This window comes from Maylandia zebra, linkage group LG10 (genome assembly GCF_041146795.1).
Source record: "Maylandia zebra isolate NMK-2024a linkage group LG10, Mzebra_GT3a, whole genome shotgun sequence".
NCBI lineage: Eukaryota > Metazoa > Chordata > Actinopteri > Cichliformes > Cichlidae > Maylandia > Maylandia zebra.
The window spans coordinates 22,418,025-22,445,100 of NC_135176.1; the positions used below are offsets into that span (position 1 = coordinate 22,418,025).

Genomic DNA, 27,076 nt, shown 5'->3' on the forward strand with positions numbered 1-27,076 from the left:
ACATTTGGGTGCACTTTCCATTTTGCCTGCTCTTTTTCTTAATAGGAAGGGCACGAGTTGAATCACGATCGACTGTGTGTTCAAAATATGAGTGTTAGTGTGTAAGCATTGCTGTTGAGTGTTGTGTACCAGGGATAACACTCATCACTGCGTGGGATCTATTTTTAGGTTGTTAATCAAGTAACATGTTCTGACTGACACACTCAGTATGATATCCCATGAAGTGTGAGTGCAGGGAGATTGCTTCATTTTGGCTCATCCCACCGCAGTGACCTACCAGAGGTCAAAATGATGTGTGTGAGAGTGCAGATGCAAGTCTTTGCTTCAGTGCCTGTTGTCAAACAACAAAATAGCTCTGTACAGTGTTTCCAGATGCAAAGGGTGCCAGACACATTTACAGAGATTTGCTTCTCTTTATTTGTATGTGTTTGTTCTCTTTAAATGCATCCCAAAAATTGGACAAGAGGGAAGGGTAAAAATATGTTTTTTTTCTAAAACGTCTATTATGAAACAAGAACCGTCATGACACAGAAAGATGCCGTAATTATCCAGGGAACAATACGACACAGCGTAGCCACTCACATTTAGTCAGAGGTGGAAAGAGTACTCAAAATTTGTACTCAAGTACAAGTACTGTTACACTGGTTAAATTGTACTCAATTACAAGTAAAAGTACTGGTGTTAAAAAAATACTTGAGTAAAAGTACAAAGTACTGTTCTCAAAAACTACTCAGAGTATTAATTACTTTTTAACAGACTGATGTTTTATTCTGTTGTCAATAGCAGGCATTCAACTCGATTCACCAGTATAAATATTTATGTTCAAAGCACATTTTTCAGATGAACAAGGTATAGAAAGGTAACTTGTTTTGTAAATAAATGTAGATATAAAAGGAGGAATTTTGTTTGTTAAAACAATGACAAAAATGTTTCTGAACATGCGTAGAACCATTTAAACTTTTCCCCATACACTGAACAACAGGCAGGTAAGTGTCTTAAAGTCTTAGCATTTCTTTCACACTTTACTTTCTGAACCTTTTGTTCAGTTTCAGCAAGAGCTGGTTTTCTAAATTAACAGAGGCAATCCGACTTCGTTTGGCAGTGAAGAGTAGACCAGCACAGCTAAAAAGTCGTTCACACGCAGCAGAAGCAGGCAGAGCTGTGTTCAGTTTAAGAGAGAGGTTTTTGATGGCTGAGAAGGAGTGCAGCAGCTCCATGGTGTCTGTGGCACAAGCAAGATAACCATCAAGCTCAACTGCACTTTGCAGCCTTCTGGAGATTGGTCTGGAGAAGAATTCATCTTCATCAGATGACTCTCTTTGCTGATCCTCACTCTCATTGTCTGTCGTTTCAAGATGTTGTTTGATGTATGTCAAGGCTGTAATTGCAAGTAGATAACACAATTTTGTTATTTAAATTTCAGTGATTATTCCTGAACACAAATTTAAAATCGGCAAATTCTCAAAAAGGATTGTTTAGTATTCAGGACAGACCATCAATAACTTACAATGTATTAGGTGAAATACTCACTTAAGCATGTGTTCAAATGTAAAAATACACAAAAATGGGATCACATGAATCCTTACCAGCCTCTGTTACATCTGCTCTGTCAGTCCAGGAAGTCTTGAACTTGGGTAAGAGGACTGCAGCTGCAGCCAACTCTGGATCCTCCATCATCGCTCCAAAACGCTTTTGAAGGCCATTTTGCAGGGCTCTGATGAGTGGCACGCATGTCTTGCTTGATGTCTCCAGCCTGCTAAGTTTGGACAGTAGTTGTTGGATTACTGGCAGGAGCCATCCCATAAAGGAAGTGGACTCAGACTGAAGGATGTTTGAAGCTTTCACCAGTGGCTTCATGGTGGTACAGTACTCCCTTAGGAATGCAACTTCTGCAGGACTCAACCTGTAAGACACAACAACAAAACCCACCATGACTATAATAGGGATCTTCTGATTTAATATTAAGAGTCTGCTCACGTTTTTAACCATCCATTAAGGAAAATTCACAAAATTTGAAACCATATTGGTAGGTGTCCAATTTTACTCACATTTTCACCTTGAACTCCTCACAAATGCTCCTGATGGCATCTTCCCCCTTCTCATCAATGATGCGTATTATCCTTTCAATGGCAAGGTAGGTTGAATTCCATCGTGTTGCATTGGGACGAATGATCTGTAGCTCACACTTGTCCTCTACCACTTCATTAGCCAAATGAGATCGGCCAGTTTTGTTCCAAATGGCCTGGCATTTTGCAAAGGTTGCACGGGAGAGCCTCTTGTAGGTTTCATTCATGCTCTCTGCTAGGGCAGCATCAGTTGTTGCCACAAGGTTTAGCAGGTGACATGCACATCGCTGATGAGGCGGAAGTTGATACTCCAAACCAGAGTCTTCATCAAGAATTGCACTTGCCTCATGGTAGTCCCTATGGTCAGTCAGGTCAATAATTTCTGGGTCTGCTTCATCTTCAGCTTCATCTGCATCGTTTTGTGCCCCAAACATGTGGAAGGCCTTGACAAAGTTGGATCCACTATCAGTTGTGGTTCTTACAACTTTGCCTCTAATCTTGTATTGGCAATGGATATCATCAAGCGCACCAGCAAGCATGTCAAATGTGTGAGACCCTCTCAATCTTTTGCATGCTAGTGCTGCAGATCTTCTTTCCAGGGACGCTTCCTCTATCCAATGGCATGTGACTCCAAGGTAACTTTTCTGATGAGCTGACCAACAATCAGTAGTGGTAGCAACAAATTTGACTTTATCCAATGCTGCAACCAAAGTCATCTTCATGTGATCAGCAGCTTCACAGATTCTGGCACGGACAGTGGGTCTGGAGATGACTTTGGCTTGAGGTTGTAATGTGGTAACCAATTCTTTGAAAGATGGCTGTTCTACCACTGCAAATGGCTGTAGACCCTCACATATGAAATTGATGACAAGCTTGTCAACAGTTGCTTGTGGAACATGTTTGTTTGCAGCTCTCAACATCAGGTCTGGTAACTTGGCTTGTGTATTTGCTGAGAGCTTGTTTGGTGTGGCTGTGGTCTTTCGCTGTCGAGATGTTGATGCCACAGTGATATTGTACTGCTCAGTCTTCGATGGATGTTTCCTCTGTAGAGATAAATATTATCATACGTCAGGTTCATACATTACTTCATAACATCACTGTGATTAACACTAAAAGAAAACACATTTTTAAAACATTATTCAACTAGACTTGAGCTAATCTTTGATTGTTGAGCATAGTATAAAAGAGTGGTGAATTGGTCAAATTTTGCAGATATATTGCTGTATTTATTCACAAGTGTAAACCAATTTTGAACGATCATTGCAAAAAACATGAATTTCTGTATACATTCTAAGTTCTGTAATATGTATACTATCTGTAAAAAGAGTATCGACCAATGTATCAGTATCTAAATTTTTAACTCCTTTTTATCAGTATCACCCTAAAGTTTTCAGTATTAGTCAGGTCCTAAAAATACTAAGAGAGCAAAATATGTGTATCTAGCAAATCTAATTTAAGAAAAGGGATCACATACACAAAAATGCTGCCCATACAGCTAACAAATAAAACCAATCCACATTATGTTCTTTAAAAAAAGATATCATATTGGGAAACATATAACCCTACTGATTAAGAGCCATGTCACTATGATAGACCTATATCAGGCCAATGATACTGATCAACTGATCCATCAATCGGGCTCTGGTACATGTCAGCTGAGAGCTGGAAGATTAATTTGAGATGCAGCTCAGCACTGTGTTCAAGTTTGTTTGTTTGTTTTTTTTAAATAGGCCAGCTGATTGTAGGCCTGTGAGTTTTAAATGACTACAAGTTTAATTTATTGTAATGACGGTGGTTATCCAAATAATAAGCTAAAACATTCCTACGAATTGTAGCTCAATTATGCATGCACACACGCACATTAGCTAGCTCCGTCTTATTTTAATATCAGGCTAACCAATGGCGGTGACAATATCTTAGCCAAACTAGTAACCTTAACACACATGAAAAATAAGAAAGCAATATCATACACGTATAGTTGTAAAACCTCTTACCTCAATGTGTTTTTTTAGATTAGATGCTGAAGTCTTGTAAGCTGAAATGACTGTAGAGGTCAAACAAAGTTTGCACTGCATCTGGACGCTGTCTCCTTTTCTTCCTCTGTACACGAAAAATTCCTCCAGGTATAGCCACGGGCACGCGTCCTCCGTCTTTTCTACGTCGTTTTCATGGTTGACAGTGTTGTCCTCTGTCTCCATTTTGGCTTCTTTGTCTCCAAATCTTTCGTCTATAAAGTAGTTTATACTCCACCATTTAGCACCTCCAGACACCTGTGCCTGCTGCTGCAGCGGAGTTTATTCTTTGCTTACGTCTTAAATTGGCGCGGTTGCGATTGCACGGCCTTATTGGCTGCAAAAATGCAGACGAAAGGTTTGAATATTAATTCAAATTGTGGGCGTACTCAGTAGTGACTTTTGATTTTATAAGTAGCGAAGTAGATTACATGGTGTAAGTTGTACTCAAGTATGAGTAAAATTACACACTTGAAAAATTACTCGTAAAAGTACAAGTACCCAAAAAATGTACTTAATTACAGTAACGTGAGTATTTGTAATTCGTTACTTCCACCCCTGCATTTAGTACAACCTTTTGAACAAAGTTAAACATGTCAGTAGGCCAAAATTTTAGAGTGACATGAAGGTTACAGGTTATAAAAGTCAGATGACATTTATAGTCATCAGAACTAAGCAAATAAGACACTAATAATATGTAATATACAATTGTTTGTTTGTTTTTGTTTTTCATAATTCTATAATGACTGATGAATTAAAGCCAGTTAAGCACCTGCACTACAGCAGGTAATGTTTGAGATAAAGGATTAGCAGTCACCCTCTACTGACCAATCAGTGCTCAGGAAAATAACATAACCATACATGGAAGACCCCTTATCTCCCAGTGATAGGACAGTAATAGGGACTAAAGTTTTTTTAAGTGTTAAAGGTGTTGTTCTTGTTTTTCTTTCTGATTAGCAATATATAATGATTTGTAAGATGGACATTGTAAACACCTTGACCAAAACACAATTAAAAAGTGTAAATTATAACACATAGACATGGACTTCACACCTGACATTTGAGGTAAACAATGATTTCACAGGCTACCCTTACCACAGCAGTTAAAACATTTGAGTTGAATCACATAAAGACAAGGAAAATGACACAAGTCTTTTTTTTTCTTACTCTCAGTTTATTGTTAGTGTAGATGTTATTCACATACATTAAAATACAGTGTGTACAAAAGCGTGGCCACTAAGAGATACAGTGGTTTAATCCTAAAACAGGATAACTATTTGCATTTGCTGACTTTTAATCCAAATTTATAGGCAAGCTGAGTCTACATTTGATAACCACCATAGTGTGAACACATTGCTGAATTGCTAGTATTAAGATAACTGAGCCCAGATAAGACAAAGTTATCCTGGGTATGCTAAACTTGCTTTGTAGTACAGCCGCCGCAAAAATTCTTAACAATGCTGGGTTTTTTTCTCCTATTATAAGAGAATAATGATCCAATCAGTGATACCTGTTAAATACAACAGTAATACTTACCGGGGTGCTACATTAGGAGTCAAAATCGAATCACTATTTCATTAAAATTATTTCATTTTACCAACCAACTGAGAATGTTGTCAGTTGCAATAACTATAATGTATAACAAACCAAATGAGAAAGTTATTTGGAAGATTCTTGACGCTAATCTTTTAATAAACCTTACATGAGGCCAGCAATTACAAAGTTACAATATTTTTTTTCCTTGTGTATATTCTTGTGTGTATATATTTTCTTCCTTCTCTGATTAAACAGATTTATTAACGTGTTTGTGACTGTTTATCTTTGCTATAAATTTGACTGTTGGTCACATGATTTGCTTCATGTCTGGCAATAACATAGATTTTACAGTGTGTGAAAACTCATGATACTAGCTGTCAATGGAGCACAGGACTATATCCTACTTTATCGCAGCTTGTCAAAATACGAGAAGTTGATAATGGCTTGGCAGGAGAACCAGGGGGTGTGGATTGGTTTTCACAGCAGTTGAACGTGGCACAGAGTTGATAATGGGATAGCGCTGAGCGGTGTAATGCAGCAGTAGCACTTGGCCTAAAGGATATGTTTGCTCTCACTTCTGTCTTATGGGAAAGCATTTTAGCATTGTTACTTTTATGCAAGTTACAAGTTTAGTTTAAATTTAGATGGCTAGTTTTCGGTCCAAAAAAACCCAAAACACAGACAATACAAGCTTATTGATCATAGTCTTAGGTATGGGCTAGGTATGATTTTCCCTCTCGTATTTGTTTCCAACAAGATAGAACAAGTTCTGTGGTTGCCTGTTGTGCCATTAAAGGGAGTTTTATGTCCAGCACCCGTGTTGAATATGAATCATGAAACAATTTCTATCTTATTCAACCTTGTATAGACAGCTGTGATAAAGTATGAAATGAGTCTTTTGAAGGGCTTTTCCTTTTGCTGTTGCAGATTCTCTCTCTCGTACTTCTCTCTCTAACTGTGATTTGTGTTTATGTATGTATAATATAATAAGTACATTTCCTAAGTTCAATTCCATTAACAACAACATGTAATTTATATTACATGGCAAAGAAACTATTATAAGGAAAACCCCCAACAATCAGTTGAGCAAACACCTATGAGCAAGCACTTGGTGACAATGAGAAGGAAAAGAAGAAACCTCTGGAAGAACCGCTATCAGGGAGGGGCAGCATTCTGCCATGACCATTTGGGAGATCATGAGAAAGAGGGGGGAAAAGAAAAGCTTAGAGAGAACGGACAAAACAAATACATTTTATATTGCAATACTAACAGTTTCTTGATTGATAAATGGTGGTACAACTTGATAGCCAGAAGAAAGTACTGTACTTTTTGTCACTCCCATATATGAAATAAGGTTTTTTTTCTGCACATTGCAATGGCTTAAAATGTTCATCAGACCTTTGGGAATTTGTGAGATCACTGTCGAAGTTACAATTGTAGATAAACAAAATAATTCTCTTCGAACAGTTATATAAGGATCGAATGGCTCCTAGCAGTGGGACAGATACCACATGCTCCCAAAGCACCTCTCACAGAACACACAAGTGAAACAGTCGAATGCCTTCTCCAAGTCCACAAAACACATGTAGACCACTTGGGCAAAATGTCATGTACTCTAAAGTATCATTGAGGGGGTAAGGAGGTGTTCCAGTGTTCCATGACCATGGACATGACCAGTTCTTTTCCAGCACCCTGGCATAGAGGCTGAGGAGTGTGATCCACCTCTAGTTGGAGCATATCCTTCGGTCCCCTTCTTCAAAAATGGGAAGCACTACCCTAATCTGCCAATCTAGAGGTACTGCACCTGATCTCCACTAAACATCGTGGAGGTGTGTCAACCAAGACAGCCCTACAACATCTAGAGTTTTCAAGCAACTAAGGAGTTGTTTAACTGGCTCAGTGACCTTGCCCCCGGTGATGGACGAGTCATCCCCCTTGTCCCCAAATTCTGCTTCCTCTATGGAAAACTTGTCGATGGGATTAATTAAGTCCTTGAATTATTCCTTCCACTGTCCAAAAATATCCTCAGTTGAAATCAGCAGCACTTCACCCACACTCTTCCACCATACACAGTGGAAAAAGAGAACCTCCTTAGTCGCCTGACAGTTTGCCAGAATCTCTTTCAGGCAGTCTTTTTCCGTGGCCTCTCCAAACTCCTCCCACAGCTGAGATTTTTCTTCAGCCACCACCAAAGCCACGTTCTGCTTGGCCTGTTGGTATCTATCGGCTGCCTCCGAATTCCAAAGGCTAACCAAGATGGATAAGTCTCCTTCATCAGCCTGATGGCTCTGTTCATCTCCAGTGTGCACCATCTGGTTTGGGGGTTACAACCATAGCATGCACCAACCACCTTGCGGCCACAGGTCAGTTCAGCAGCTTCAGCATTGGAAGTGCTAAACATGGTTCATTAGGACTCAATGTCCCCACTTGCTCTTGGAACACTGTTGAACATCTGCCAGAGGTTGGACTTGTAGAACTCATGGATGGGGGCTTCTGTCAGGTGTTCCCAGTTTACCCTCGCTATACGTTTAGTGACCCCAGGTCTGTCCAGCATCCTCCCCTGCAACCTGATCTAACTCATGGCCAGGTGGTGATCAGTTGACAGCTCAGCACCTTTCTTCACGTGTGTGCGGAATTAATGGTAGCTCTTATGATGCGATTACAAAATCGATCATCAACCTGCGACCTAGGGTATCCTGGTGTACATGCACTCATGGATACCCTTATTTTTGAACATGGTGTTTGTTATGGACAGACTGTGGTTTGCACACATTGCCCACATGAGCGTTGAAGTCTCCCAGTTAGACTACAGAATCCCCCAGGTTGGTTCCACATTAGACAGATCAAACCACACAAAGATATTCAGCCTTTTGGAGTTGCCATGTAAGACCTCAAACCTTAACCAAACAGACATGATCTCAAGGGACTTATTCACATTGGACATTCAAAGAATATGGCTTCACTAACACAGCTGTGTGAAAACGGATTGCCCTATAGTCATCTTGAATAGTATGCATGACTAAAGTTTCCGATTAAAAGTTAATGTTTAAGTAACTGTGGCCAAAGGAGATTTTATTATTAATTAAATATCAAAGTTCAATGTTTTTTGAATGCCTAATTGGTGTGTTAGTAAATGCACACAAATCTAAGAAACTTACCTGTTACTGTCTTCTGTGTACTTTTTGAAGCAGATACTTAAATATTTTTAAATGGAAGGTGAAATATGAAAAAATGTTGAATTGTATTTTTGTTTGTAGAGCACTTTGAGCATTAAGGCTTCTTGATGCTCATCTGAGATTATTAATGGTATACATTCATGATGGCAAATATAGTTCTCAAAACAATTCAAACTGATCTATTTGCTTAGGATCTCTCCCGCACTATCATATATGGACTTGCACCTTCCTAAAAAGTGATACATTTGCAACCTATTACATTTAGTTTCAGTGAACGCAATGCAAGTTCAAGTATGTAGGTCATCTGTTTCAAATCATCATTTGTTCGTACTTAAAATGGCTTTGCAGTTATCATTCCACTTTATGCCCTTCCCATCACTGATATTTTATATGTTTTTGTAGTGTTGTCAAGACAGATAGAATTATGGTCCACAATAACACATTTCTAGTGTTATCCTTGTATGGCATTGCCCCACATACACATACATACATTTTGGCACTGACACCCCTAAAGCACCCCTGTGTGTATTGTAGGTCAATCCAGCTGTGAGGAAATATTGCTTCTTCAAGGGTATCCTAGCTCAAGGAGATACTGTATTCAGACCATCAAATCTGAAGTCACAAAACTATGTGCATGAAAAAGAAAGAGACATTTGCTCCTAGCTACATAGGTAAACTGGAATAAACTGTATTTGTGGGTCATGCATATCTTTATAGCCAATTTTTTTATGCTCACTGTGGTTGTATATTTTCCTTCGATCTGGAGATACTGCATTAGCTCACTGTTGACAATGTGTATGTGTGCTGTGTACTTCTTGTTACACAACTTGAATAACAAACAGGTTCTTCCTCAGTTCCCCAAACGTCCATAATGCATGAGATGCTGGAGTCCAGTAGATCAGCGTATTTCTATGTGCATTGTATATGTGCTGTAGTAAAAGGATAGTTGTAGAGAGCCTCAGGAGCATCAGAAAGGTAGATATTTGACAAGTTTTCAAATGAGTATATGCATGCAGTGTGCACCACACATTTAGCTTCATGAGACATGCAGGTCACACACATATACCTGCCCACACACACATACCCCCACCCAAAACCCACACATGCAATCTTTGAAAGCAGGAGCGGTAAGTGGAACAAATAACATGCACTGAGACAGACTAATTTTTTTTTCCCCTTCATCTCTTTGGCTAGCTAGCCTTCTGATGTGAATGAGATTGAAAGCTCCATCAGCTACACCCTGTCTTTCAGTGAAATTCAAAAGCACCCTAATAATCTGCGTCCTACTCTGTCCTCTCTTCTCTTCCCCATCACCCCCCACTGACCCCCTCTCTGAATTGCCACTCCACTCTACTACTCTCCGGGGATGCAAAAGGGCCTGCAGATGCTCCAATCGTCTCTAATAAATTGTATGTAGTCAGTTATGCTACACAGCTGCCAACTGGCAAAGATTTTAACCTCTGCTTTGGGAGAACTCTGGGAAATAAAGGTTCCTCTAAATTCAATTCACCTTCAGCGATCGCTTTTGAAAGCTATGTCCAGGCCAAAGTAAATGATGAAAAGTATAGAGGGGGAAAATGGGTGACACACAGAAAGAGACAAAATAGAGAGACAGGAGCTACATGATGGAAAGAAAGATTAAGCAAAGTAAACAAACAAGAATCTGGCAGTTATTAAAATACATCGTCTGGATTTTGACCAGATGATGTATTTTATATATAAAAAGAGTATAAACAGTTTTGGTCAGATAAATATCCTCATGGAAATTAAATCTCAAGACCTGAGCAACAAACAAAATTGATCATACTCTTTCTAATAAACTCACATTTACTACTCTTATCACTCCAATCTCATGTATTAATCAAGAGAACACTAATAATACTGGTCCTAATAATTTGGGAAAATTTTACAAGAATCCCTTAAATTTGCTTACACTTGTGATTATGAGGTTTAATCACTGAAAAATATGATTTAAAAAAACTCATTTATTTTTTTTGCATCTGTTTGATATATTTTTACATTATATGTATTTTCTCTCAGCTTGACCACCTATAAACAAATACTAGTGTTATTAATTCTGGAGCAAACAGGCCAAACAAAACCCCCGCAGCAGCCCTTGTGTGGTTTCCTGTTGCCTATTTACTCCATGCAGTGTGCAAGCTGTTCTAGATACAGCTCTGAATCATAACCCCAGACTGACAAAAATATATGTCACTCTGCTCTGGAGGGATGGATGTTTATTATTAGACTTCTTTAGAAATGCTGTGCCCTATTCCAGGTTTCCCATACCCTGTCGATGATGGGGTGAGGGCCATGGGAGACAGGAAATTGAAAGCCACTTGTTGTTGGAGGGCTTTTTTGGAGGAACTGAAGTACTGGTGTACTAAAGTATGGGCATATGGGTGAGTGGCGAAGTGATCACTTCTCGTCCTCACTAAAGATATTGCAAAATAGAGGAAGAACAAAGAAAATGAAGCAGAAAGAGTGATAGAGGCCTTACAGTCAGGATGCTTTAGTATTCAACCCCAGTATTCAAGGTTACTGCACTTCAGAAATAAATTTAAACAAAATTAGGTGAATGTGTTAAATATGAAAATCATTGTTTTGTGTTTTTTTCAGTCAAAATTTGGTTGATTTTACCTGAATGCAGGATATACAGTTTGGGGTAATAAACTGGAGAGGAGATATTTAAATCAGAATCCTTAATGGAATTGAACAGCTACAGAACTCATATAGCACCTTAGAGGCTGATACACCACCTGTCATAAGATAAGATAAGATAAGATAAGATACTTTTATTAGTCCCACAAGGGGAAATTTCATGTTCTCAAGATGGCTTCCATCTGCTTAGTGATCATGATACCAGCTATTAAAATTCCCCATTGATGAATTCCCACCTATTTATTTCCCAAACCACATGCAGTAAATGCAACAAGAAGTCCTCTGAGATTAAGAAAGATGGAGAGAAGAATCTAGGGAGAGAGGAAAAGCTCCAGGGGAAATAGATGGAAGGATATTCATCAAAGGAGTGGGGAAAATCTGAGCTCAAATGGGAAAAAATAGCATGAAATAAGAAAAAAATAAATAGTTGGAGGAGATGAGGAAATAAAAATGGAGGGGAGACAATGTTTCAGAGGGAGGTCATAGCTGGTGCTGACTGGGAATGAAGAGCAGTGAGAATAAAAGCAATTTGCATTACCGTTCCACTGAGCTTTCCAGTGCCTTTCATTTGCCCCCATACCTCTCCACTCCCCCCCCCCCCCCCCCCCCCCCCCCACACACACACACACACACACAATTCCTTTCTGCAAACTAACCACACTGTTCCACATCTCTCAATAGGAAAACTTTCTTCAAGGTTAGTTAGAAGAAGGAGATCTATAGTATTTAGTAATCCTTATTCTGGCCCTCACCTTGTCTCTTTTGATGTAGACTTTGTATTCCCACTCTAGTCCAGCCTTGTTCACTTACAATCAAAACAAATCACTTTCCATGACTTCTGCTATTTATTTTTCTGCTTTGTGTATTTGGTTCACAGTTTTTGTTAATTTCTTTACCATATCTAAGTTACATTATGCCTTAGAATATATAGCTATATATACTCCTTAAGCTTTAAAATTGTATATATACTATAAACACTAAATAGAGTGTGAGCTGAGCAATCAGCTGAACACAACTTGGTAGTAACCTGGATCAGGTGGTGTACCGTCCTAGTGTACCATTCAATAAGGTGGCAGTGTACCATGTTCCACACCTGCATTGCTAAAATGTCTGTATGGAGCTGTGGCTTTAACACAGTTGGGGCCTATACTTGTGGTGGCAACCCATAAACTGAAGGTGAACAGAGGGCCATCAAGCTAAAAAGACCTTTTCAAGGGTGGTAGGCCAAGTGGAATGCAGCTTTGGCAGCCATGTTGGTCTTAAACTGATTTTTCCAAACTGTTGGGGTGTTTGTGTCTCAGAAGGTGGAGTAGGTTGTAGTTTGAAGGTTAGTGGTTTGATCACTGGCTGCTCCAGTCTGCCAAAGTATTTTTGGGCAAGATACTGAATTCTGAGTTGCTCCCAATGCATTCATCAGAGTGTGAATGTGTTTGTGAAGTTTAGATAGAAAGCATGTAGACACTAAAAAAAAAATGCTTGTATGAATGTGTGTGAAGGAGTGAATAAGCCTGCTGAGAAGGGGAAAGCGCTGCTCTTTTTTTTTTTTTTTTTTTTAATATTTTTATTGAGAGACAAGTGTACAGTAGTTTACAATGACAACACAATCTGTTCCCCTCACATATTTTTTAGTTTTTCTTACATGAACAGACACAATAACACACACACAGGCACACCTACACACACGCTTAAGTAAACAAACAAAACCTAATAAGAAACCCAAAACAAACACAAACCCCAAAAGGGGGGAAAAAAAAAAAAAAAGGGGGGGGGGGGGGGGGAAGAGACATGATATTAATCAGCTGGTAGAGCGTTTAATGACTTGCAATAGTCCACGAAGGGGCCCCAGATAGAATAAAATTCTCTGTATTTGCCCTTCGCCACAAGGCCTATCTTTTGCAATTTAAGAGATGACATCACATCTCTAAACCAAAAAGAAACTGAAGGTGGCTTTGAAGATTTCCAAAGGAGTAAGATGCAACGTCTAGCCAAAAGTGATGTAAAGGCTAATATTTTGAAGTGTGTAGGGTCGGTTAGACCAGTGTTGACTGGAAGCCCAAAAACAGCTAGAAAAGGGTCCATGCAGATTTGGGTCCCAAGAGCTTTGGAAAGAATAACTGAATACTGACTCCAGAAGCCATGGAGTCTTGGGCACAGAAAGAACATATGGCCTAGGTCACATGGGGTGGCATGACATCTCTCACACTGATCCATCACTTGTGGGTAAATCTCAGACAGACGAGACTTTGAATAGTAAACCCTGTACAACACCTTGAACTGGATGAGTTGTAACCTGGCACAGGACGTACTATAACGGACATTGGATACTGCTTTCTCCCATTGCTGATCCGAAAAAATTATTCCTAACTCCTGCTCCCAAGCCCCCCTAATTTTAGCAACGGAATGGACATTTAAATCCATAAGTTGTTTATATATTAAAGATATAATTGACTTCTTATTGGGTTTAAAGGATAAGAATTCCTCCCACGGTTGGACATTTGGGAGAAGAGGGTAGGAGGGGAAGAGAGCAGAAGTGCAATGCCGTGCCTGAAAATAACGGAATAGATTGGTAGCCGGAAGATTTGTTTCTGAACACAGGTTTAAAAAGTTAAGAAAGTGCCATCTTTATAGAGATCCTTAAATGTATTAATACCATGACGCTTCCACTGTACATAGGTACCATCAATGAGGCCAGGAGTAAACAGATGGTTCTGCGTGATGGGCATGTGTACTGACGCAGAGATGTACTTAAAATGACTCCTGAATTGTGACCAGACCCTTAGACTAGACTGTACCACGGGATTTTGGGTGAAATGAGAAGGCTTAAGTGGTAGTGGAGAGAATAATAAAGCTTCTAAGGATGAGGAAGTGCACGACAGGCGTTCCAGTTTGCACCACAGCAGGTCTTGAGATTCAAGCCAATGGGTCAATTTGTGAACATGAGAGGACCAATAGTAAAATAAAAAGTTAGGCAAGGCAAGACCACCATCAAATGTCAGTCTCTGTAATAATGATTTCCTCACCCTGGGGTGTTTCCCTCCCCACAAAAACGATGTAACTAGCTGGTCTAACTTTTTGAAAAAAGCTTTAGGTAAAAATATAGGAATACTCTGAAACAGAAATAACAATCGAGGCAAAATGTTCATCTTTACAGCATTGATCCGACCAATTAGGGACAAAGGTAGCGATTTCCATCTCTGAAAATCTGATTGAATTTGAGTCATTAAAGGGGAGAAATTGGAAGAGTATAGAGAAGACAAAGTACGAGTCATGTTAACTCCCAAATATTTAAAGCCAGCAGGGCTAAGTCTAAAAGGAATGTCAGATTGTTTAAGTGTAAGACTTAAAGAATTTATGGGGAAACATTCACTTTTAAGAAGATTTATTTTGTAACCTGACAGAGAGCCGAACTTGTTTAGTAGAGACACAATCGATGGTATGCTAGATAAGGGATCAGAAACATATAGAAGCAGGTCATCTGCATATAAAGACAATTTTACGTCAAGGCCTGACCGGGAAATACCACGAAAATGAGGAAGGGCCTTCAAAGCTACAGATAGGGGTTCAATTACAATAGCAAAAAGTAGGGGGGACAGGGGGCAACCCTGTCTCGTCCCGCGTGACAATGAGAAGTAGCCAGAGGAAACACCATTTGTATAGACACTGGCTTGGGGTGCCCTGTACAACAGTCGAATCCATGAAATGAATCTGTCCTTGAAACCAAATCTTTGCAAGACCGCAAAGAGAAAGCTCCACTCTACACGATCGAAAGCTTTCTCAGCATCAAGTGAGATAACTACTTCTGAATTAGTGGTTGAGTGTTGGGAAAGAATGACATTCAAAAGCGTGCGGACATTAAAGAACAGCTGGCGGCCTTTAATAAAGCCATTCTGTTCATCTGAAATAATAGTAGGAAGAATCTTTTCAAGGCGAATTGCTAAAATTTTAGCCAAGACTTTAACATCGACATTCAGCAGTGAAATAGGCCTATACGAGGTGCAAGACGTAGGATCCTTACCCTTCTTTAAGAGAACAGTAATTAGTGCTTGAGACAATGTAGGGGGCAATAGACCACGTTCAAAAGATTCATTATACACTGAAAGAAGTAGTGGGGCTAACTTGTCTATAAAAGTTTTTAAAAATTCAACTGAAAACCCGTCAGGTCCTGGTGCCTTACCATTGTGCATGGTCTTGATTGCATACACAATTTCATCCAGCCTAAGAGGGGCATCTAATTGTTCAGCTATAACAGGATCGACAGTGGGCATTGTAAGACCGTTAAAAAAAGAATCCATCTCTGAGGCATCAGCAGCAGATACAGATTCATATAGGGAGGAATAGTACGTCTTAAACACCTCGTTTACTTCCTTTGAATCAGAGACCGAGTTGCCTGCCGCATCTTTAATTTGGGAAATTAATCGAGACGAGGCCTGACGTTTTAACTGATGGGCCAAAAGCCTTCTGGGCTTATCACCATATTCATAATAAGTCGCACGCGCACGAAGTAAAAGACGTTCAGCATCTGCCGTAGAAAGTAAATCAAATTCAGTCTGCAAGTCAAGTCGTCTTTTATGCAAATCGGGAGTGGGACTGTCAACAACCTGTCTATCTATGTCACAAATTTGTGTAGTCAAAGTTTGAAGTTTGGCTTTGTGGCTTTTAGTGGAATGGGCAGAGAAAGAAATTATTTGCCCACGCACATATGCCTTAAGAGATTCCCAAAGCAATGACCTCGTAACAGTATTGCTGTCGTTAAACACCATAAATTCATCAATTGCGGATTTGATAAAGGTAACAAACCCCTCATCCGAAAGCAACAAAGAGTTAAATCTCCAGGGTGAGGAAAAAGAGGACTGGGCTATGAGCTTGATGTCAACGCTAAGTGGTGCGTGATCGGAAATGACAATAGGATGATATGTAGATGACAGTACTTTTGGAATAAGGGAACCGTCCACAAAAAAATAATCAATCCGCGAAAAGGACTGATGTACCTGAGAAAAGAAAGAGTACGCTCTGGCAGTAGGGTTAGAAAACCTCCAGGGATCTACAAAACCATTCTGAAACATAAACTCAGAAATAGACTTGGACATAGAGGATTGGGTCAGGGTCCGAGGATTCGAACGATCTAAGGCAGGATCAATAACACAGTTTAGGTCACCACCCAATATCAAAAGATGAGTATCAAGGGAAGGGAGACTACTCAAAAGTGCATCTGTAAAACCTGGATTATCAAAATTTGGCGCATACACATTGACTAAGAGGACGGGTACATTGTACATGGTGCCTACAACAACAAAATACCTCCCGTTTTTGTCAGCTTTAATCTCAGAGGCTGTAAACTGTACCCTTCTGTTTATTAAGATCGCCACCCCCCTGGCTTTTGAATTAAACATTGAATGGAAAGTATGACCCACCCATGGGCACCTGAGCCTAAGATGATCCCGATCTCGCAAATGGGTCTCTTGCAAAAACATTACATCACTCTTTAAACATTTAAGATGCGTAAATATTTTAGATCGTTTAATTGGGCTATTCATACCTTTGACATTCCAAGTTAAAAATCTAATACCACTATTGCCTAAGGACTGACCTGAAGTGCTGATCATTGCAGAAAGACAAAAGAGAAAATACTTATTTCTTCACCCCCAAAGAAAGAACAAGTGGGAAAAACACACTCACACAAACACACAACGCAAACCCACAACAACAAAAGTACAGCTTCAGAATAAAAATAATAATAACACGTCAAACACACCCACCCGCCTCCCCCCTGCACAGCAAAAGCCCCCATCCCCAAACGACGGAGACGGCAGTGCACGCTCCCACCCGGAGCAATCTGAACAAAAACGCTCCCGACTACGAAACGAACCGTGTCAAACCAAAGCTCCAACAGAGTCTTTTCTCAATAGATTAAAAGGCACAAATAAAATAAAAATAACCCAATTATATTTTACTATTAGACAGGTAAAACAAAACAAGTGTTTGGCAGAGTAACAAACTTAGCTTACCACAATGATGTTTGGATTAGGATCATACGCTATTTCAAACAGACAAACATTGTCCTGCTATATCTTTTATCTTGTGGTTATTGTCTTAATATATTCCTTGGCCTCATCTGGCGAGACGAAGTCGCGCTGCATTCCTTGATAAGTGATCCGTAGTCTTGCCGGATAGAGGATCCCAAATCGGACTCCCTGGATGCCGCGAAGCTGGCGACGGACCTCATTGAAAGCCGCACGGGCCCGCGCTGTCTTAGCGGTGTGGTCGGGGAACACAGAAATGGTCATATTATTTATCTGCACTCTCTGCAGCTCCCTGGCCTTCTGGAGAATCCTAGCACAGTCCGCGTAATAGTGCAGCCTCACAACCACAGCACGGGGACGTTCACCGGTGTTAGGTTTGGGGGCCAAAGTTCGGTGGGCTCTGTCTACAAGCGGCTCCTTCCCAAGCTGAAATGCCTCCATCAACAGCACGGACACATCTGTAGCGGACAGGACGTTCTCCTCTGGCACACCAACAATGCGTATATTATTGCGGCGAGACCTGGACTCCAAATCCTCGCATTTATTCTCCAATTTGGCCAACTCCTTTGACATCGCATCAACTTTGGCTTGGAGGTGGACAATATCATCTGTACATGTGGAGAGAGACTGCTCCATCCCCGTAACCGTGCTCCTGAGGCCAGCGAATTCCTGCCGCATGGTAGTTATATCTGAGGAAAGGTCCGTTTTTAGTTGCTGTATGTCGGACCTGATAGACGTGAGATTCTCCGCAAACGCTGCCGTCAGTTCCTTTTTAAACAGTGATGAAATTTCTTCACGAAGTTCAGAGAGGAGTTCAGCCTTCGTGAATTTTTCCGTATCGACGAGCGGCGTGTCGGGTGACCCAGGCCGTGGCGAAGTTTTACCACGAGGCGGGGATGCAGTGTTAGCAGCAGGCCGCAAGTTCGGCTGAGAGGTGCTTGCGCTCTTATTAACCTTACGCGACATTGTAAATACAAAAGGCAAAAACAGTCTTGTCTCGGAACTATACAAAAAGAAAAAACCCGTCAAAATGTGCCTGGAAATGCTAGATAATAACTAGACTCTGCAGGAGCTACGCTCGGTGCGACCTACGCCATAGTCACATAAACCGGAAGTCGAAAGCACTGCTCTGCTCACACAGTATACAGTGATAATGGGATGCTGCTGCATTTCCTCAATCCAATTCCCATATTGGGAGAAGTCTGCGGACTAGGCAAATAATGTGCCAATCACTGGAGTAGATAATTAAACAACCCTGCCACTAAGAAGTTGGGTCAAATGAAGTTCACATTGAGTTTCTTAATGCCCCGGATATTGTGGGCCTGACCTAGGTTAGCTGACACACACCTCTGCAACATTACATGGACTGGTACCTCAAGATTGGCTGGAGGGTGTATTCCAATACTCTTAAGCCTCCCTGGGAAGGTCTGTTCCAGGGTACTGAAGAAGCTACCTCCATTTGTCAAACCCCATATTCAATAGCAACAATTTGGTTTGCATCCTGGTTGCAAAATACTGGACCAGTGGGAGTTTGCCCAATAAATATGTTTTGTGGACTTAGTCGAGGTATCCAATCACATCCTTCAGGGTGTCCTTAGAGTTGTTCAGAGTGTCAGATATCAGTCCAGTTGTTGCAAGCTACTGAGTCCAGTCCGTGTGCTACCATAGCGTGAGCTTGTTTTACATTGGTAGCAATAACTCAGACTTAGAGTCAGCCACTCAGCCAGGTCACAGCCAAGAGGTTGAGGTTATCAGGTTTGGTGATTTCAGGATGTTGTCTCTGCCTTTTGCTGATGTTGTGCTTTTGACTTTACCAAGCCACGAACTCCAGCTTACACTGGAGTGGTTTGTAGTTGAGCGGGAAGTGCTTGGGATGAGAAATAGCACCTCCAAGTCTGAAAGAGAGGGTCGTGGCTTCAGACTGGAAAAAGATGGACACTCCAGGTTGGAGAGAACTTGCTGCCCCAAGTTCTAATGTGGCGTTCTAATGTTACTGTTTTGTTTAGAAGCAAGGGGAAAGGGAGAAAGGTGTAGTGAGTTAATTTGACATCTAACTAGGATGTCTCTTTGGAGCCACCTAAGTCAGGTGTTTTGGTCATGTCCTGCTGGAAGCTCCGAGGGAGTCCTAGGACATGCTAAAGGCAATATACTGGAAAAGTTACCTATGGAGAAGGATGTCTGGGTGCCTCTGCTTAGACTGAGGCCCCTGTGACCCAGACTTGATACTGGATAATTGGTTGAAGTTGAATGCAAAAACATACCATCTTTTTTGTCTCCCCTAAATATGAAGAAAATATTTTATCATTCACTAGAAAAAATTGAGATAATTGTATCAGGAAGAGCATTCAATGTAAAACCTGTACTCAAAAACAAATATGTAGATCACAAATGGATGCTTGTATATATTTTTGTGTCGTCTTGGTAAGACGCTGATAAAAAAAAGTATGCTACTATATAGTTTGTTTGTTTTTTGTTGTTTTTGTTTTTTGTTGTTTTACTTATTTTTCCAAAAACAAGAAGAAAAAATAAGCAGAGTTTATACAAGGGCTTACAACACAAGACAAAAAAGAATAAGACAGAAAGACCTGAAGAAAAAGCTTTAATGCCGTGCAGCGATGAGGATGAGAGGGTTAGTAGACAGGGCGGCTTGAAGGATGAGTGGGGTTGACGAGGTCAGACTGGGTCGCTGGAGCACCTTTATTTTGGGGTTTTCAGTAGTTTTTCTTCTTCGTGAGTTCACAAAACTGGTCTTCAACAATGTATTTGAAAAAGATGTAGAAGGAGCTTTAGTTTTATTTTTTTCTAGTGTACTGGAGAAAAGATATTCAAGGACAATTTATGACAGAAATAATAGTTTGAGCATTTCGGGAACAAACCATCTGCATGGCCTTTCAGAATATGTTGAAGTTTGTTGCAGATTACCTGCTCACTTAAGATACATATACACACATGGGCATTAGGTAGTTTATACTATATAGAGCTACTGATTATCACTTAATTTAGTGCGTGACTGTGAGTATCTTTTTTGTCACTCTTTCAACATAATGGCCTGACCTAAACTGTCTGGAATTGAATCACTTTCCTAAGTGGATGGAGGGGCTTTCCATGTGTTCTTCTGTGTTGTTTATGACTCATAACTCTCCCGTGTACTGTTTTTAGATAAGATACGTGCTTGGATTAAACACAGATTTGTTTTATTTTAGAAGAAATCCTGGTCATTACGACTAATTGAGGGTCATCATCCATAGCTAGGAGTAAGATAGCTCAAGATTATAAGCAGTCTAAAGGACTTACTTGAATATGCTCTGGGAAATAATTGTCGCCTTTCCCATTTGCATTTCACTGAGATAGCTGCAACTTAAGACTTATAATGACAGTACCTCTATAGCGATGAATGCTGATGGCAAGCTGAGCAGAATAAGCATATAGAAACAATCTTACAGCAGGATATAGAGTGGAGTGCACCCATGACATGATTGACTTTACTGCTTTTTCAGAAGAGTACTATATATTTCCAGTGTCTATATATGGAGTTGTAATTTCTGTAAAATAAAATTTCTACAGTATTTTAACAGACTTACTTACTAACAACATGTTATAGAGAAGCAATCAAAAGCAGTTTGACCAACTGTCTTATAGATTATAGAATTTCTTTTTTTAGTTGTTCCAAAAAACTCTAATAATATATTTAACCTTCCAAAAAGAAACAATTATTGCAGAGTGTAAAGCATCCTGCTGAATTGGATATTGGTTATTAGATATAATGGATCATGTCATAGGGTTGTGTGTGAAAATTTAATGATCACTTCGCATTGTCCCCTCTTTGACAGTGTGGGAGCACAGCATATTCTGCACACGTAAATTCAATATCATTCTTCCTGCTTCACTCTGTCTCCTTTTTCATTTCTCTCCATCTCTCTATCTCTCTCCAGCATAGTTTATATACCGATGCTCATTATGACTGTTGTTATGACAGCCTCCCTTGCACTTACATGCACACACCCGCTGCAGTTATTCTGGTGATTTACAACCTCTTTCCTCCACAAGAGAGATGCACTATAACTGTTTTTGAGGGGAGCTTTATGTTCACTGTAAACTAGCCACAGTGGCACCTCCACAGGGCCTGTCCTGCTCAGCAAACCACAGCCTCCTCAAGCAGATCGGTGTGCAATAATAGGCTCTCAGGGATGACAACTGAAACATTCACTCAGTTTAATAACCAAACCGCAGGCCATTTAACACCCTTCTTTTTCCACCAAGGCTGTCCTTTATTTATTTATTTTTTTACACTATTTCTAAAGAGTATTTCAAATTCAGAAAGTGGACTTTGCCTTGTGGGAATTGTGGCTTTAAATGAAGTTTTTGGGCAGTGGCACAGTTTTGTTTTGTTTTTTGTGATGTTGCCTCTGTGCACCATTGGAGTGGATATTGAATCAAAAAGATACAATTTTAACCTTTAAATCAAAAGCATTGAATTAACTGTTTACAAATTATAATCAAATTTACACATAATCCCAACAGTTCAGAGTCCTATACCTAAATGATCAGACTATGCAGATGAAACATCTGTTCATTGGAGCTCTGAATTTGAGCGTGAAAGAAATCACGATGAAAGTATCATCAGTGTCGTCTCTGTGTGTCGGCCACAATATTGTCATTGTGCAAATAGATATGGACCTAACTGTGAGTGCAACATAAGATCGAAAAAGTTATTATGTAGTGCAAAGAATTCTTTAAGAATGGAAAACTTGTAGAGAGTTGTAGGTAAAAATCACGGTTCTTTTCTTGTATTCCTTTATTAGTCAAGACTGTAATGCCACAAGAAGAGCATACACATTTACAACACATTAACAGACCCTTGTGTACAAACTGCAGTTCTACAAGGAACATTTGTAAAAAGGTGCAACACATAATTGAAATGTCATTTTCAGTGTCCAGACAAAAACATCTGTGTGTTTGTGAGGAAGAGGTACAAAAGCATTCCTATTGTTCCATGTATCACATGAATGCTTTTGTGTGATGCTGTGTCTAATAAGGGCATCAGAGATAGTATAGGAGGGGAACATTTCAACAAGCATCTCTTCAGTCACACGTGCTGTGGTGCATAGCATGGCAGAAAGAGCAGAGTGTGAGCTGTTACGTAACCTCCAATCCGGGACAGAAATGTTGCAAAGGCAGCACGTGCAGTAAAGGATCTGTTGGCGCAAGACTGAGGCTACCCAGAAATTAGATGACTATAGTTATTTACTGAAAAGACACAATAAAACATTTGTTTTAATTTTAATGTCTCTTTAACGTTGGGTTTTAGCATCTCTTGTTTCCAAAAGTCTTCCAACATGTTATTAAGCCTCCTAATGAACTTTTAAATGGAGATGCAGAAGTAAGGTTTCCCATTATTATTATTTTATTATTTTTATCATAAATTAAGTAAATAATGTACATTCTTGATTTATTGCCAGTAAGGTATTATATGGATGAATCCATGTAAATGGCACAAAGACTATAATGAAATTATATGAAATGGGTGTTTACACAATTCCAAACTATGTGTGACCCTAAATTTACCAGTGTCACTCTGTTCCTATTCCAAGTCTAATTATAGTATTGGATGCTAGTATTGCCACTCTACTGTTTATGTCTTGAAAAACCCAGTTCCCAAACTCATGGTTGTCAGCACCCAAGCCAAATAAGGTACAAACAACAACAACATGACAAAACCGATTTAAGTCAGACAGCGGTTTTACTCTGAAAGCTGCTCCCATTTTCCTGACTCCATACAGTCGATATCCAAGCCTCTAGTTCCCAAGGTGCTGTTGGATGTCAGATCTGTAGCCAACAGGCATACTCAAAAATGCATGTTCAGCCTCTTTGCCAGGAAGTGGATGTGCCAGTCATGACAAAAAGTTCCCTGAGACAGCAAGTTTGTTTAACTTAGTTTTTCATGGATGATTGGTAGGCTTCTTACTGCAGTAAGCTACATGAGCATCTGACTGCTGGCTTGACTATTTTTAACGTGCCCCAGATTTACCAACAGGGAATTTTCTTGCAATTTATCACACTTCTTGTATTTTTTAAAAAAATAAATTATTAAGCTGCTCTATGAGTTTCAGGTGATGTGTGCACTGTAGATCAGATTTCCTTGTACATTTATTCATATATTCATTGCCGGTTACTGACAGCATAGTTTCTACCACAAAAGTACTGTACTACTGCTCTATACTGTAAAGTACAATATAGAATGATACTGTATTATTACAGCGGTAGATGTTTTTCACATCTACCGCTATGACTTATGGGTTTATTTTGACAAAACCAGTTTTTTACTGACAAATCCTCATGTTCAGTTTTGCTAGTGTACAGAGTTTGATCATTTATTCACCTGCTAGGCCACAAGGTCAGCTTTAATACAACATAAGTGGAAGGAAGCTGCAATGTTAGCTATATAAAAATATAAGATTAAATAATACAAATAAATAGTTCAATAGACTGAGCTGTGGACAATGCTGTGCAGTGTTGTATACAAACTTCGTGATAAACAATTGCATTCAGAAATAAACAAATTGAGCAAATTGTGCTTCCATAACTGCAGCTCATATCACCATTTCTCTTTTTTTTTCAGTAACATCCTACAAGTTGCATGTTCTGTGTGATTTAATGTTGGTGTCAGTATTTACTGTAATGTTGTATTATTGTCATGACATTTTACAGACAGAGCAAGGTGATAGCAAGCCTAAATTAGCTGTGACAGAAATCACAGTCAGTGCTTGCTGCTCTTTGAATTTAAATGCTAAGATCACAGTCAACATCCTGGCTCACATAGTAGATTTGAGGGATTTATTTGATCATCTTTTTTTTTAAGGTTTGCTAATGTAGTTGTTTTTGCAGTGGTACATTTCCTGGCACATTACCCCACTAATTGCAGAAGTGAAATAAACAGTCAGAAGTAATTTGCATTGCACTCCATGCACCCTCAACCTTGAATGCTTGTAACAGGAACTCTCTTATCAAAACATTGCTTCACAGCAGAACTACTGCCCAAATCCAAAAGCCAGTGGCAGAAAAAAAAGGAATACCATTCAGCTTAATTCAGGTCACACATAGAACTACAATGATCAAAATGTATAGAATTTATTAAGGGTTTTAACAAATTTTGAACTAAATAAGAGCTCAGCTTTCCTTTGATAAGCTGAGCCCTTAGTTGTGTGGTAGGCAGGTGAGCTCTCTGTCTCATTACTAACAGTTACTGTTGGTTCTAGATTTCCACGTCTTAGGAGAACATTAAGCAAAAGCCAAAATCCTTTCCTGTTAGTGATTTCTGCAACTCGAATACATTCTGTGAGAGAGTGCGCTTTCTATACATTTCTTCATTTGACTTGACTGAGATATCTAGCGTTCCACTTTTGGGTTGAGCAAACAGTAGATGGGTGAATATGTTATGCAAGCACAACACAGCAAACCCAAACAGTTCTTAATCCCAGAAAGACAGCCACTGTCAAAGGAAATAGAGCATGTAGGAAATACTCGGTAAAACTTATTTTTTGAGGTTGCTTGGAGGTTATTTAGAGTTTTCTCAAATATGCGGTCTCTCTTGCTTTGTCTTTCTCTCTCTCTTCTATGTATGAGTCACATGAGTCAAAAATACACAAACACTCGCATTAAACCAACTGGACATGCCACTGACATGTGCTATACTCCACAGCCATACTGACAAAAACATACACACACTTACACACCAAACACGAGCCATCTTTCTCCCTCGCTCTCTTCCTCTCTCTGACACATACACACTCTTTCACACTATCTGTCTTAACCTCATGTTTCTATGAACAGAAGGAATTCCCAGTTGCTTTGTACTGAGGGTTTTTTGGCCTGTAGTGCTACTATTTCATTTGCTTTAAAGTGAACTTCATCCAATATTGAAGCCTGTCTAGTCTGGTCTAATCTAGGAGTTTGCATAAGAAAAGTCTTACAGACCAGCTGTGTAAAATGCTTGTTTTTTGGGGGGAAGTAACCACCTCTTCTGTTGTTTTTCTCCATCTCTCTGTTTTATTCATCTTTCCTCCATGCTTCCCCAACTCCTTTCCTACCATTTTATCTTTACCCTCTATTTTCTTGCTCTTTTCTTTTCTCTGTCCTCCTTTGCCCATCTTTGTGCACTTGCAGGACTACACATTGACAATGTACTTCCAGCAGGCATGGCGAGACAAGCGGCTGTCCTACTCTGACATCCCCCTCAACCTGACCTTAGATAACCGGGTCGCTGACCAGCTCTGGGTGCCTGACACCTATTTCCTCAACGACAAGAAATCGTTTGTCCATGGTGTCACAGTAAAAAACAGAATGATCCGACTGCACCCAGATGGTACCGTATTATATGGTCTAAGGTGAGATTTTAATCTCTTAAAATAACATTTTTGTCAACACAAGAACAAGAACTAAAATGTTATATGCACAAATGCTGCATGACCTTGGTAACAAATAATGACAAACATGTTGCACAAGAATTGTGTTCTCTTTTACTTCATGTTGTCAAACAATTCATACTTAATCCTTGTCAGCATACTTTCTATTTTAAACATCTTGAAAACATCCTGGAAAAAAGAAAATCTTGCAGGTGAGGTAACAGTGAGACAACCATTGCTGCACTGGACCAAGTCAGTAATTAGCTCATTAGAGCCAGATGAAGAAAACTACTGATGGGAGGTGCAACATTCCCCCTAAGCAAAAATGATAATGTTGAGGAAGTGACCTACTTGTGTCCTCATTTAAAAGACGTCTGCACATCACCAAGCCAAGCCTCACTAAAGGCTTGTGTAACACTAAATTCAAGTCTTTTGCATGCTCTCTGCATAATTTACCTCACCACCAAGTATAAAAAGCAGATGTACTTAGAATAGCTGTAGGTGTAAAGCCTTGAAAGTTCATCTGAAATTAAATTACTTTTTTGTTTCTTTCGAGATCCAGGGACGTTCAGTACTAACATTGCTCATTTGAAGGCTGATTAGATAGTCAGCTACAGCACACTGAACTCTGTAAATGTCATTTCAGTTAGTTTAGATCTTGTTCTTCAGTACCACTGCTAATAAAACCGTTTCTGTTGTTGCCTTGCCAGCTACACCTTTCTGAGCACATTGGGGTTTTTTTTCCCGTTACCCCAATGTTACTACATGTCAACTAGATTTGCACAAATGATGTTAGATTACTTTTTCTTCCTAACAATAGTTAAACATTTTCACGATCAAAGTAATTTTGATGGGGTTGACTAACACTGTGAGATGATTAAATATTTAAGCCATTAAATTTATTTAACCTACTGAAAATCAAAGAGCATTAGGTGACAAATTATGAAGTATGATTGGTAATTTTTGCTGACAACGACGCTGTACACATTCAGCAAGATACTTCTCTACCTAAAAAACACCACAACTTTTGCAACGTTTTTTAAAACAAACTTTTAGGAGGGCAACTACTTTAAATATCTCAATGGTTTTCCTCCATGCAGGTATTTGATATGATAATATGACATAACCTAGCTCTTTCCCAGAGACCCGAAGCAGAAATCCTAGTTGCACTATATAAATTGATTGATCATTCCACTGAGTTTC

The 27,076-nt window shown here is 39.6% G+C and overlaps 2 protein-coding genes across 2 annotated transcripts in view; one reads left to right on the forward strand and one right to left on the reverse strand.

The window, feature by feature from the left end:
* Positions 1 to 27,076, forward strand: part of gabrb2b (gamma-aminobutyric acid type A receptor subunit beta2b) — a 73,709-nt gene that overhangs the window by 11,431 nt on the left and 35,202 nt on the right. Inside the window, exon 4 of the mRNA XM_024803888.2 lies at positions 25,635 to 25,855. Within this exon, the coding sequence (XP_024659656.2) occupies positions 25,635 to 25,855 (221 nt within the window). The remainder of the gene's footprint in view (positions 1 to 25,634; positions 25,856 to 27,076) is intronic.
* On the reverse strand, positions 1,023 to 4,633 carry LOC143420710 (zinc finger BED domain-containing protein 4-like). The gene is made up of 4 exons (XM_076888815.1): positions 4,061 to 4,633; positions 2,049 to 3,109; positions 1,587 to 1,903; positions 1,023 to 1,378 (listed from the first exon to the last, which is right to left on the reverse strand). The coding sequence occupies exons 1-4, from the start codon at positions 4,262 to 4,264 to the stop codon at positions 1,023 to 1,025; spliced, it is 1,938 nt and encodes a 645-aa protein (XP_076744930.1). The 5' UTR covers positions 4,265 to 4,633.

Bases quoted from the DNA above. Each gene is read 5' to 3' on its own strand.
- LOC143420710 (XM_076888815.1), bottom strand. From the start codon at position 4,264: ATGGAGACAGAGGACAACACTGTCAACCATGAAAACGACGTAGAAAAG. The intron at 3,110-4,060 runs GTAAGAGGTTTT...TTATCTCTACAG, and splicing joins ATCTAAAAAAACACATTGAG to AGGAAACATCCATCGAAGAC. The intron at 1,379-1,586 runs GTAAGGATTCAT...TTGCAATTACAG, and splicing joins AGCAGATGTAACAGAGGCTG to CCTTGACATACATCAAACAA.